Source organism: Lissotriton vulgaris, chromosome 2_1, assembly GCF_964263255.1.
Source record: "Lissotriton vulgaris chromosome 2_1, aLisVul1.2, whole genome shotgun sequence".
Lineage (NCBI taxonomy): Eukaryota > Metazoa > Chordata > Amphibia > Caudata > Salamandridae > Lissotriton > Lissotriton vulgaris.
Window position 1 is genome coordinate 343,894,834 of NC_141687.1, and position 13,258 is coordinate 343,908,091.

General features: G+C 44.6%; 1 protein-coding gene across 2 annotated transcripts in view; it reads right to left on the reverse strand.

Moving 5' to 3' along the window:
- TAOK1 (TAO kinase 1) overlaps positions 1-13,258 on the reverse strand; it is a 1,246,355-nt gene that overhangs the window by 304,048 nt on the left and 929,049 nt on the right. For both annotated transcript variants that reach the window (XM_086955104.1, XM_086955103.1), the window contains exon 16: positions 3,899-4,102. In XM_086955104.1, coding sequence (XP_086811230.1) covers positions 3,899-4,102 — 204 coding nt within the window. The remainder of the gene's footprint in view (positions 1-3,898; positions 4,103-13,258) is intronic.

Genomic DNA, 13,258 nt, shown 5'->3' on the forward strand with positions numbered 1-13,258 from the left:
GTGGGGGTCAGCCGGCGAGATGGTGTCGACGGCGGCCCCTAGTGGAGTGGAGAGGTCGGCTGGGAGAGGCTGTGGTGCGGTTATGCCGGAATCAGAGTCTTGGTGCCTACCATGGCCTGGTGGCCCAATAGCCTTTTATTTGTTTTTTGCGGGTTTGGTGGGTAAAGGGGCTTTGGAAGCCACCACACCCTGTCCAGCTGGAACGTCGTGGCACTCTAGTTTGATCTCAAACTCGGAATCGGAGTCCTGGACAAAGAAGGCCTCTTCATCTTCCACCGCTAACGCTTCCATCTCTTCTAGCTTGATATCTTCAGGGAAGATATCAGGGGTGTCCCCGATATTCTGCTGCTACATGTCTCTTCGTCAAGCTCAAAGGTAAAGTAGAATCTTTTTGGATCGGAACGACTGACAAGCATCGCTGTCTTCCTCTTTATTCTCTGGGGCGAGAGAGAGGTTACAGACCATATGAAGGTCGGTGCGCGGGTATTTGGGATGGCACCAAGGACAGTATTGAAATGGCTTTAGTTTGATTAAGAATCGATGATGGATTTGGATGGATCCTGATTAACAGTTTCGAATCGGTATCTGATGGCGGAAAGAAAACAATCTAACAATGGAGTCAATGCCCATGCGCATTATCCCCAAAAGGAAGAGTCACCTTACCTCCTGACTGGAAAAGACTTCTTTAAAGAAAAACAACTTGCAAACTTAAGGACAGAACACTAGATGGCAGGAATATGCAAAGCATGTGTATCAACAGCACATATACCTCGAACAAAAGGTTATCAGTTTGCAGGTAAGTAAACTACCTGCAAGAATAGTTTTTGGAGGTTAGAATCAAGGTTCCCCCAAGGTTCAGCTAGGCACTCAAATTGCACAACCAGCAGTACTGGGGCGGCCGGTGCAGAGTGCAGCGGCCCAATGTAAGCCAATAGTGCTAAGGGGGCCTTCGGTCAGGGGCTGCTTACAAGCAGGTCACTCGGGTTTGGGAGCAAAGCTACTGGGGTTAGGATCAGCACTGGAGCTGCACCACCAGCGGCACAGAGGTAGCCGGATCCAGAGTGCCAAGAAAAAGTGAGCAGCCCTGTGGTTTGCTCTCCGGTTTGAAGAAAAGGTTGCAGGCTCGGGCAGTGAGGTTTCCTGGAGGTGGCCACCGACAGGAGAGGTAAGTTGGGTTCTTGAGGGATGCTTGGCTACCAAGGGTTGGGCCACCCATGGCAGTGGGGAGTCGGGTACAAGGATGTTTTTAGGCATTAGATCTTACCAGCTGAGGTCGGGATGACCCTTCGGACTGAGGCTGTCGTCAGTCTGGAGTTTGAGTAAGGTTGGGGATCACCATATCCCAGGTCAGGATCGCTGGGGAGACTTCCCTGTGGTGCTGAGCCACTTGAACTCGGGTTGTGGGCTTCTGGTGCAGAGTAGTGTAGAACCGCGAAGCCGCATGGATCTGGGAACTTTGTTGGAGCCTTTGGGGAGCAAATCTGGTGCTTACTGGAGACTGAATCTTTTCAGATGAGTAAAGGGCAGGTCCTCCAGGCTCTGGGGGGCTATCGGCTTCGCCGGGGTTTCGCTGTAGGCAGGTCTTAATCAGGACCGGCGGGTAGGGCTGAGCCCAAAGCAGTTTGTGTCCTCGTCTTCATGGGTCAGCACGGCTCTTCGGTCCTCCTTCTTTCTTTTTGAATCCGAGGAGGCAAGGTTCAGGATCACCCCTAAATACTAAATATCTGGGTGTTTACAGAGGTGTGCAGGTAGGGACCAATGGGTCCTTTCCTTGAGGTGAGTACACACCCTATAATGCCACCCTCCAGTGGGAGGGCGCCATGAGCCTCTTTAAAATTGGCCGAGTCCCCTCATTTTCAAGATGGAGGGGACTGAAGTGTGCTTCACCTCGCCTTCCCCACCTGAGAGGTGGGGTTGGCAAAGGTGGGCACACCTCTCCTCCAAACTGAATTTTCCTGCTGATTCTCCCACCCAAAGTGGGGTTGAGAAACGGTGGGAGTCAGTTGCTGGAGAAAAGGCAGGGACAGCTTACAAAGGCGGCAGGGATTAGAAGCTTCCCCTTCATGAACCCATGCCATCCTGGGGGAGGAAGACTGACACCTCTGCCCAGGATGGATGTTGTTTCAGGAGCCAGAGAGCGGAGGCTATCTACCTAGGAGTCCAGAAACCGGTCTGGTGGTGGCAAATGGCAAGCAGCCATTCAGGAACAACACAAGAGCTGGTTGTTTCTCAGGGGGCATCCCTAAGAAGCCCACTGTGTGCATTTTACATTAAATCCCACGCTGGCACCAGTGTGGGTTTAATGTGCTGAGAAGTTTGCTACCAAACATCTCAGTGTTCAGTAAAGCCATTATGGAGTTGTGGAGTTCGTAATGACCAACTCCCAGATCATATACTCGTTATGGCGTTACTGTACATGACAGACTCTGTAGGGGTACAGTACTCATGCAAATGTACCCTCACCTGTGGTCTAGTGCATCCTGCTAGAGGAGTGGCTTACCTAGGCCACAGGCAGTGGATTGCAGGCATGGCACTGACTTCACTTTTCTCTGCAGCAAAAAAACACAGAGCCTTCAATGGCAGGGCTTGGGTGTTAAGGTGCAGGCCCCCTAAGGTTGGCCCAATAGGTGCTGCAGCCCTTGAAGGCCTTTCATGGTCACAGTTCCCTTGGTACCCATGGTTTTTTTTACAAGGGGCTTACCTGTGACCAGGGAGGTGCAAATTGGGGGACAATGGTACAGCTTTGGGAAAGGACAATGGTACAGCCTTGGGAAAGAACACATGCTCTGGGAACCTGATCGTCAGGGACCCAGGGCACACTAAGTCAAAATGCATCATGTGTCAGGCAAAAAGTGTGGTGGTGGTGGGGGGTGGGGTGAATGATGCAAAAAGGGGCACTTTCCTACAATCAAGAGCAGCTATGGTTGCCGTTTCTGTACTGCAACAATGTTGAAAGCCTGACAAGGCATCATTAAAAAATATACTGAGCTTCAAGAAAGATAAAACCTGTTTGGCAACATGCAATTTCAAGTTTTCAACATCTCTCTGGCTGTTTCATGTATAGCACTCTAAAACATTTAGTTTTCATTAATGATGTAAAAAACAAAAATAACACCTTTTCTATTAACTACCTTATTGATTTGCTGCACGTGTGCCAAACTTTCTCTTAGAAATATGTAACTGTCAGGAAATATGTTAAGTGCCTTGCAAAATATTTGAAAAAGCAAAGCCCTTGAAACAACTAACGAGGATATGATATGTTGGCCTTACACTACATTGCACTCTGTAATCCTAAAGCAGATAAAATGCCTGCTCGTTCACTTCTGGCCAAAATAGTTTGCTTCAATGCCCCATCACAGTGATGAAGTGGATGCTAGAAACAGCAAAGGAAACAAAATCAACAAACCCTATGAGGATTTTTGTGTTTACTTGACAAGATTATAGAAATTCAAAACTTGGTTTAACATTTTCTTAAAGGGAAGAATAATAATGAGTGAGGGGAGGGAGAAACTACTTATTTGGGTCCAGGTTACAGAAAACCTGAACTCCACAAGTGCTTATTCCAAGTAAGATATTCTATTCAAAGTGTTTCCAACACCTCTTCATCAAAATGTACTTCTGTCAAAGCCGGGAGAGAGGAAACGGGTGTTCAATAGTGTTATCTGTGTTAGTGATTGCACAGGATAGCGGTTTTCTAAACAGAAAGAAAATACTTACGTATGCAGCTCTATAATTTATATTACAAATATTGCTAATGAGTCAAGTATATTCCTGATAAACAATGAAACTTGTCTATTAAGCTCTTCCAATCTGGCATATACTACCCTCATACTTTATTCATTATATATTTTTTTATAACAATGCGAAGTCATATTACCCAATTAGTTTCAAAACATACCTCTCGAACCAAATCTTGCTCCAGGTTATGACGACCAAGGAGCATACGTCTCTTGAAGCGGCGACATTCCAATTCAAGATACTGTCTTTGGCGCCGTAACAGGTTGGCTTCCTCCTCTGCCTGGAAATGCTGAATGTTCTCCTTTTGCTTAGAAAGCCACTCCTGCTTTTCCTTCTTCGGAGTACTCTGGTTTTCAGTTAACTCCTGACAGATAGGTTAAGAACAAGTACATTTATGGGTTACTACTGTTGAAAGAAAAGCTAAAACCTACATCATCTTCCTATGCTTGCATGGCGTGAAATTATGCTACTCAAACATGCATTTAAAACAAGCACTTGCAATGCCAATAGACTGGATTATGAATGAAAGTGGCCTTTGTGCCGCTGATCGGTTCTGGCACTCAATAGGTCTTTGTGCACACACTCCGTCACTCATCTTTGCACTCATGCATCCATGACACATTCTTACATTCACTTCCTGACACAACAGCAATAAAACATACTCAAACTCAACAAAATATGCAAGATAAATTAAAAGCATACAAGTAGAAAAAAAGAAAACACGAGGCCCTCCTAACAATGCATATGGTTGCAATAACAAAACTAAACATAGTAGAAGGTGACAGTCTTGCAGAGGTACTGTAAACAGTCTATTTTATTTGAAAATTCCATCAAGGCCATCACATTTAGAAGAAACAGGTTGGTCATCTTAGAACAGTAAAACAATGATAAGCTATGGAGAACAGCATCCAATAATGGTCTCCTGGTTCAGAGAAGTTGCCTCGTGGGATGCAGCGCTCTGCAGATAAAAGAGAGGCAAGCAGTGTGGTAGCAGGGTCTGTAGTATCCTTTTAAGAAATATTAAGATAAAAAGATGAGAAGCAATGAATTAAAAGGGGAACTATAAAAGGAGACAATTATCGGAATGGCTACCAACTCTGACTCTGAAGTGCATTCATTTTCAGTTAGATGTACACATATGACTAGAAAATGCCATCATCCACATGGCAAGAAAACCAATGACTGTTGTGGACTGCATTACACTGTCAAGGATAGAAACAGAATGTAAATGGTCAGTGGCAGAAAAGAGCTCACCCAAAGGATCGTGTAAGTATGGATGTATATATATATATATATATGTATGAATTATGTACAAAGACATTTTTATAAGATCCTGGCAAATAGAAGAGATTATAGCAATAATTATTACAGTGGAAATCTTCTCGCCTTCTTTCCTTACAAAGGTGACCTGTGACATTTAACGTAACAGTTTACCACAATGTAGGCTTTAATACTCAGTGATATCAATCAACCCTTAAATGCCTATTGACTAACATAATTTTCACAACCAATGTGTCACCCCCACTGCCTTTATTGTAACTTCCATTATAAGCAATCAGACCTTTATCATTGGCTTGTCACCATAGCCAAATCAGACCTACAGTGTTGGTTATGAGTCTTCTCAAAAGGAACCGTCATGTATAGCGTTTACAAATATGTACTAACAAGTTGTCAAAACAATATTAAATCCCTACTAACAAAGCATACTCTACCCTCACTCTCCTAAGTCTGTTGCTTCCAGGATCTCAGACTCCTCTTTATTCTTGACCCTGGATCTCCCACTTCCTCTCCTGGTCCTCTTGCAGTTGTAGTTCGGTTTCTTTCTGTATCTCGGTTCCCCCTTCGTAACCGTTGAACCTCTTCTAAAAAATTAGTTTCACCTCAACATCAGAAACTGGGTCAAGTCATAGAGGAGTCTGAGATCCTGAAAGCAACAGACTTAGGAGACGATGTAGAAGTAAGTGATATTGAAGTCATTAATCTATCAGATTTTCAATTATCGAATGATATGAAAGGATTTTTGGAACTTGCCCACAACCTCTCATCTAAATCCCCTACAATCTTGCTATGTACTCGGTTACTAAACCTCCGGTGACATGTTGGCAGGGCTAAATGCTATTGTTCCTTCACATTGAATATATAACAGCATATGACTGTTTACCTTATATAATACCTCTCTAATACTTAAAACCCTTAAATAGAAACTACTTCTCCAATTATGAGAGGACCATCAAGTAAACACGTTTAGATTAAAAATATTATCAAGAATAAGTCTGTAACCAACAATCCGATTGATTATGGTATTACCATATCTAACTCAGACTTTCTGGTCTATCACATCAGACCATATCAAGATGGCGACGTAATTTCACATTCGTCCTGGTACCGATGAATAATAGACAATGTCACAATAAAGATATCTTAAATAAACTAGCGTTCATAGGAGACAAGAGACTATCCCTTTATATGCAACTCGAGAAATTAGATAGCGATTGGCATAATATAGATTTTAGATTTTGACTTTATCAACTAATAAATTATTGCAATAAACGCAGTTAATCTCTACATTAAAACGCCACTTTGTTCTGCAGTTAATTCACCATAGTATACGTTAAAGATAAGGCGATGTCAACATAATATTACTATGTATTAATACGTGTTTTACTAAGATGGCGGTCGCTAACCTCCGAAAGTATAAAGAGGAATAGCAAGATGGCGCCTAACTAGGACGCCAGAACAGAGATGCGCGCTCCGAAGTACAAGACTTTGTACGGGCGGTGAGATTGCTTCAAGTTACTACTTGACCATGTGGAATCTTTTTGACAGTGTATCATCTAGACTACATTCAGGATTACCGTTAACCCGGACTTTCGCTTTTACAGGTGACGGATAAAGACACCTGGATACTGGTTACGGGAGACTCAAAGATACGTAGATACAAAATAAAAAATAGGTAAGAGGATCCCACGATATGATGAGATATCACTAATACTGCAGATTAAAATTAGTATTCGAGTTATTAATGACAATTACATTACTCTATACAGGTTAGAACTTGATACGAATAGGACTTGAGATTACAATACAGAACAACGTGGAGAAATATAGGTATGAGGCCCTACAACATGATCACAAAGTATTTTCTACAACCCACTATCAACTACTTGTGTGTATTTAACAATATTATATATCAAATTTGATGATGGTAACAACTTCGATCTTACTATGATTATACTTCACTAAGGTGTCTCTAGCTTTTACTTGGTGGTAAGCCCTAAATAACTTTGCATATCTCTACTATTGAGCACCCTTAAGGTTTGGGATGTTTCCCTAATAACTCTAGAAATTTCTTTAATGTTGTTGTCTTATGGTTGACAAATTATTAATATAATGGTACTGTTATATTTTGTTTGGGTTGCAGCCCTGAGGAAGTCGTAGGTCTTATATAACCAGACGAAACACGTGTTGGCTGCATGACTGCATGGCTATATGTAGAATGACGAATATTCTGAATACTGAAGACTGATTCCAATGAAGATGACAATTGGAAAGATTCAAGATTAAAATTGTTACGAGATAATTGATTACTGAATATTTGTTTGGACTTTTGAGTGCTCGATAAAAATATTTGGTACTGAAAAAGAAGTTATTTACCTTAGGTAATGCTTCATCAGGTAGACACAGGATCTAGCTGCAGATTCTGTATTTTAGAATTATTCCTAGGGACCAGACTGGATCAGGAAATATTTGTACAACAGTACCTCTGCAAAAAGGTAGAGGGCTTCGGACGACTCCATAGCGAAGTCATCCTCCGGATGGGATGTCGACTGAGTCCATCTAAGCCCTCCTCTGAAGCGCTCACATCAGTTTCTTCTGTGACTATTTTTCTCGCCAACAACGCATAGCCACTCTAGAACTGCCTATGGAAACAGTGTGACAAAAAAAAGAGACATCTTTGGGTCAAATAATTACAAAGTCCTAAAGTAGGGTATCAGAATGCCACAACAGGGATCTTGTAGGCAACAGGACTTACAGTTCGCAGAGCGGAGAGGATAGGCGGGATGTTAAGGAATCTGCAGCTAGATCCTGTCCCTATCAGATAAGGCGATACCAAAGGTAATAACTTATTCATTTGATAGAGACAACTAGCCGCAGGTTCCTAATCGCAGAATTAGATACCCAAGCAACACCATCCTTGGTGGCCGGCCTGTGAAATGAACTGAGAAAAAACAGATCGCTGAATAGGACTAGCCTGTCCACAAAGAAATAGAGTAAGTCCACATAGGGAAACAAATGGACAAAATTACCCACAGCAGAGGGATAAGGAAGTGTTGTGGAAAAACAATAACACAATGTAGTCCGACCAAAGAATATCAACCCATGACTGGAAAAGGGTAAAGGACCAAGGAGTTCAGCTCAATCCACTCAATTGGAGCCCCGGGAGTGTTGTCGTAAAAATTAGAATGTGGTGTAACTGAACTCTGTGATACAGGGGAAAGGGAATGTCATAGTACATCTACAACAGAAGACAACAGAAGAGAGAGATACATTCTTACAGTGCTGAATAAGAGCTTTGTAAGAAGAACAACAAGAACGCTTGTTAGAGACCCCTCTCAGTGATGAATAAGAGCACTGTAAGTGGAACAAGAACGCTCAGACAGAGTAAAGCCTCCTAGAGAAGACAACCCTTCAAAACTATTAAACCAGAATCCTAGAGGACAAAGGATAAAGAAATGCAAAAACAAAGACCAAGTCAAGGTCGAACTAGAGCCTCAAAAGAAGCACGGAGACAAAAGCCGAGAATTACTCCTTACGGAAGTAGTTCAGCACAACCATACTCACAAAAATATAACTGTATACACATTGACACATGTATACACATATATATATATACATACATATATATCACACACACATTATACATGTCTACATGCAAGTTTATCAGAATACACTAACATTATTATCATCCCCATCGGGAAAGAAAACCACCAGTAACCCCCAGCAATGAGGAGACTGACCAGTGTAGGAACAAGAACCTCCAAAGACTAGAGGTAACTATTGGGAGATAGATATAAATACCAACATATATTGGTAATAGACCAAACATCCGAGAGCAAAAGAGTGAAAATCATAGATATAAACATATTACCAACAATCTGGGAAAGAAGCAACATACTACTGCATAAGAAGACAGAGGGCGTGGAGGAGCACCATCCACCCCATAAAAATCAATGGCAACCGCCCATGAACTAACACTATTGCCTGAAGAGGGTACCATACGGCAACCAACAATAAATTAAATGAAAACTGCAGGTGTGAAAATTTCTGAATAATGATGACCACCACCGTGTTCCATCCAAAGATATATTCGCAATAGATGCCACTCACATAAGACCTCAAGAGAGAACGATTTCCATTCAACCGGCAGAGATAGCAGGCAGCAAGACCTGACTGACATCCCTTAAAAAAAGATGGAATATCACAGCTGTGCAGGGATCAAGCCCCATGAAATTAAAAAGTCAAAACAATAAACGGTAGTGCATACAAGCACAACAGGAACTGAGGTCAGTAAGCAGCGTCTTCACAGGAGTCAGAATGTATTTATTACTAAAAAGCGGAATACAGGCCCACGTTCACCAAAGGCAGTCAGAAGAAATAAATCCTCCAAGCAGACGACATTCACCAATAAAAAGGAAATGTTACAATGGACCTTTGAAAAATAAAATCCTTATCACCTCCAGAATCAAGGAAAGAACCTTTACAAAAAGGGTGGAATGGGAGACCTAGCCTCCTTATAAAGCAGTTCTCTAAGAGACGGAATTACACCGTCAAAAGGCCACACGATCCAGAAGGAAACCCTTAGGTGAACATTTTTAGCCACAACACAGACAAAAATGAGGAGTGAGATGGCGACATCTGAAGATCAATGGTAAGAAAATGCCATAGCTGTAATGGACAAGTTACTTACCTTCAGTAACACCTATCAGGTGGAGACATAGTCAAGCCACTGATTACTTACTTTAGAATTCTCCACAAGCACCAGACGGTATCCAAATAGTTTTTTCCATCAGAACCTATGCACGTTAGTTGAAGGTGTTGTACGCCTCTATAGTGATGTCATCCACCGGAAGGGTTGTCAATGGATTCCATATGAGCAAGTTACTTACCTTCGGTAACGCTTTTTCTGGTAGATACTATATCTGCCTGTGGATTCCTCACCTTGTGAATATCCCCCTTGCGCCAGCAACATTCGGAAATTCTTTTTCGTAGCCTCGCACCGACGTGGATAGGACGTCACAGAGACACGGCTCCGCTCGCGACTCCGCTGACGTCACCGACGCCTATAATAGGCCCACGCCGGCGTGATGACATCAGTTCCGCCTTTTTTCCGTGCCATCGAGGCACACGGACGGACCAATGACAGTAGATATAAGCAAAGTATACACAGTACACAATAATCAAGGAAAAGCACACAGTGCAAAGCAAGTGCAAGAAAGCAAAAGAAACATTTCCTTGACATCAAAATAAATATACATTACATTACAATAACTCCGGCATAGAAGAGTGGACAACGGGGAGGCGGGTGGGTCAGTGAGGAATCCACAGGCAGATATAGTATCTACCAGAAAAAGCGTTACCGAAGGTAAGTAACGTGTTCTTCTGATAGATACATCTGCCGTGTGGATTCCTCACCTTGTGAATAGAGTCCCACAGCAGTCCCCACTCCCGGAGGAGGGTGTCCACTCTTCTAAACCAGAAAATCCTGAAGGACAGAGCGCGCAAAATGGCCGTCCCTCCTTACTTCGGTATCCAAGCAGTAATGCTTCGCAAAAGTGTGGAGGGAAGACCAGGTTGCCGCCCTACAAATGTCCTCCACAGGAACACCTCTAGCCAAAGCTGAGGTAGTCGACTTAGCTCTAGTGGAATGAGCCCTAATACCCTCTGGAGGTTCCTTACCGGCCAAAGAGTAGCAGATCTTTATACACAGAACGATCCATCTTGATAAAGTTCTTTTATGGACCGCTCTTCCCTTCTTGCAGCCAGCAAAGCCAATGAAGAGTTGATCGTCCAATGCGACAGTCCTTAGTTCTGTCCAAATAAAAAGACACCGCCCTCTTAGGGTCCAGACGGTGCAACCTCTCCTCCTCCTTGGAAGGGTGTGGGGGAGGATAAAAGGTAGGGAGGGTAATGGATTGACCAAGGTGAAAAGGAGTCACCACCTTAGGAAGAAAAGCAGCCCTGGTCCTTAGAACCATCCGATCAGCATGTATGGTCAGGAACGGGGGCTTGGAACTAAGAGCTTGAAGCTCACTCACCCTCCTTGCCGAGGTAATTGCAACTAGGAAAACTGCCTTAAAGGTTAAAAGCCTCATAGGACATTTATGAAGAGGCTCAAAGGGAGAGCCCATCAGAAAAGTCAGAACAAGATTCAAGTCCCACTGAGGTACAATAAAAGGAGTAGGCGGAAACTTGTTTACAAGACCCTTCAAAAACCTCAAGACTACAGGAGACTTAAAAAGAGAGGGCTGATCAGGCAAACAAATAAAAGCCGACAGCGCCGAAAGATAGCCCTTAACTGTGGCAACCGCCAGCCCCTGTTGCGCCAAAGAAAGAGCAAACCGGAGCACATCTGATAAATGGGCTCTCAATGGGTCAATATCATTCTCACCACACCAAATTACAAACCTAGACCATCTATAAGAATAGACAGTCTTAGTGGAGTCACGCCTGGCAGACAAAATGACATCCACCACATCAGGTGTGAGAGAATAGGAAATCAGGTTGCCCCGTTCAATCTCCAGGCATGAAGGTGCAATGTATGGAGGTGGGGGTGTAGAACCTGCCCCTCCATCTGAGAGAGGAGGTCTGCCCTGAGAGGGAGACGGAGCGGCGGGTGAGAGGAGAGCTGGAGTAGATCTGTATACCACACCCTTCTTGGCCAATCAGGGGCGACCAATATAACTTGGGCCCGGTCTTGGCGAATTTTCCTCAGAACCCGAGGAATCAAGGGTATGGGAGGAAACGCGTAAAGGAGTTGATTTCCCCAACTGAACTGAAACGCGTCCCCCAAGGCTCCTTGCATCGGATACTGGAGACTGCAGAATGACGGGCAGTGAGCATTCTCGCGAGTGGCAAACAGGTCCACCCGAGGAGTCCCCCACGTCCGAAAGACGTGACGAACCACCTCTGGATGAAGCCTCCACTCGTGGTCGGCAGAGAACTGCCGGCTGAGACTGTCTGCACGCACGTTCAGAACTCCGGCCAGATGATTTGCCATCAGACAAATCTGGTGGTCCTGAACCCAGGACCAGAGACGCAGAGCCTCTCTGCAGAGACACTGAGACCCCACTCCTCCCTGCTTGTTGATGTACCACATCGCGGTCGTGCTGTCCGTCAGGACTTGGATCGACTGACCGCGAAGGGAAGGGAGGAAGGCCTTGAGCGCCAAACGTATCGCCCGCAACTCTAGAAGGTTGATGTGAAGCAACCTTTCCTCTGGAGACCAAAGACCCTTGACCTCCAGATCCCCCAGATGAGCACCCCACCCTAGAGTGGATGCATCCGCTATCACCGTGGCCACCGATGGAGGTAGATGGAAAGGCTTCCCTTGCGACAGGTTGCCTTCCACGCTCCACCAAGACAGATCCGCTGCAGTTTCTCTGGAGATCTTCACCGACTCCCCGAGATCTCCGTTGTGCTGATACCACTGCCTGCGGAGACACCACTGGAGTGCCCTCATGTGCCAGCGTGCATGGTTGACCAGGAGAATGCAAGAAGCCATCAGACCGAGCAAGCGAAGGACCTTCAGGACTGGAACGACCGCTCCAGGGTAAAACAAAGGAATCATTTCCTGTATGTCGCGAATCCTTTGAGGTGGAGGGAATGCACGACAAACAGTAGTGTCCAGTACGGCACCTATGAACAGGTTGCGCTGGGAGGGCACCAGGTGAGACTTGGGTACATTTATCGAAAAACCCAACCTGAACAACAACTGAGTTGTCTCTTGCAGATGATGGAGCACCTTCTCTGATGACTCCGCTTTGACCAGCCAATCGTCCAAATAAGGGAACACAGGTATCCCGACCTCCTGAGATGAGCTGCCACCACCGCCATCACCTTGGTGAAGACTCGAGGCGCAGTAGTAAGACCAAACGGAAGGACCGCAAACTGGTAGTGCTGCGACCCAACCGTGAAACGGAGATACTTTCTGTGCGACTTCAGGATGGGTATATGGAAATACGCGTCCTGCAAGTCGAGCGACACCATCCAGTCTCCTTCCATCAACGCATGAAGAACCTGAACAAGGGTGAGCATCTTGAATTTCTCCTGCTTCAGATAGAGATTCAAGATCCTGAGATCCAGGATTGGACGAAGCCTGCCATCCTTTTTGGGGATCAGGAAATACCGGGAGTAGCATCCCTGACCCCTTTCCTGCTCTGGGACCACCTCTATCGCACCCTTTCGTAACAGAGTTAGAACCTCCTCCTGCAGAAGAGACAGATGTTCGTCGGAGCAAAAA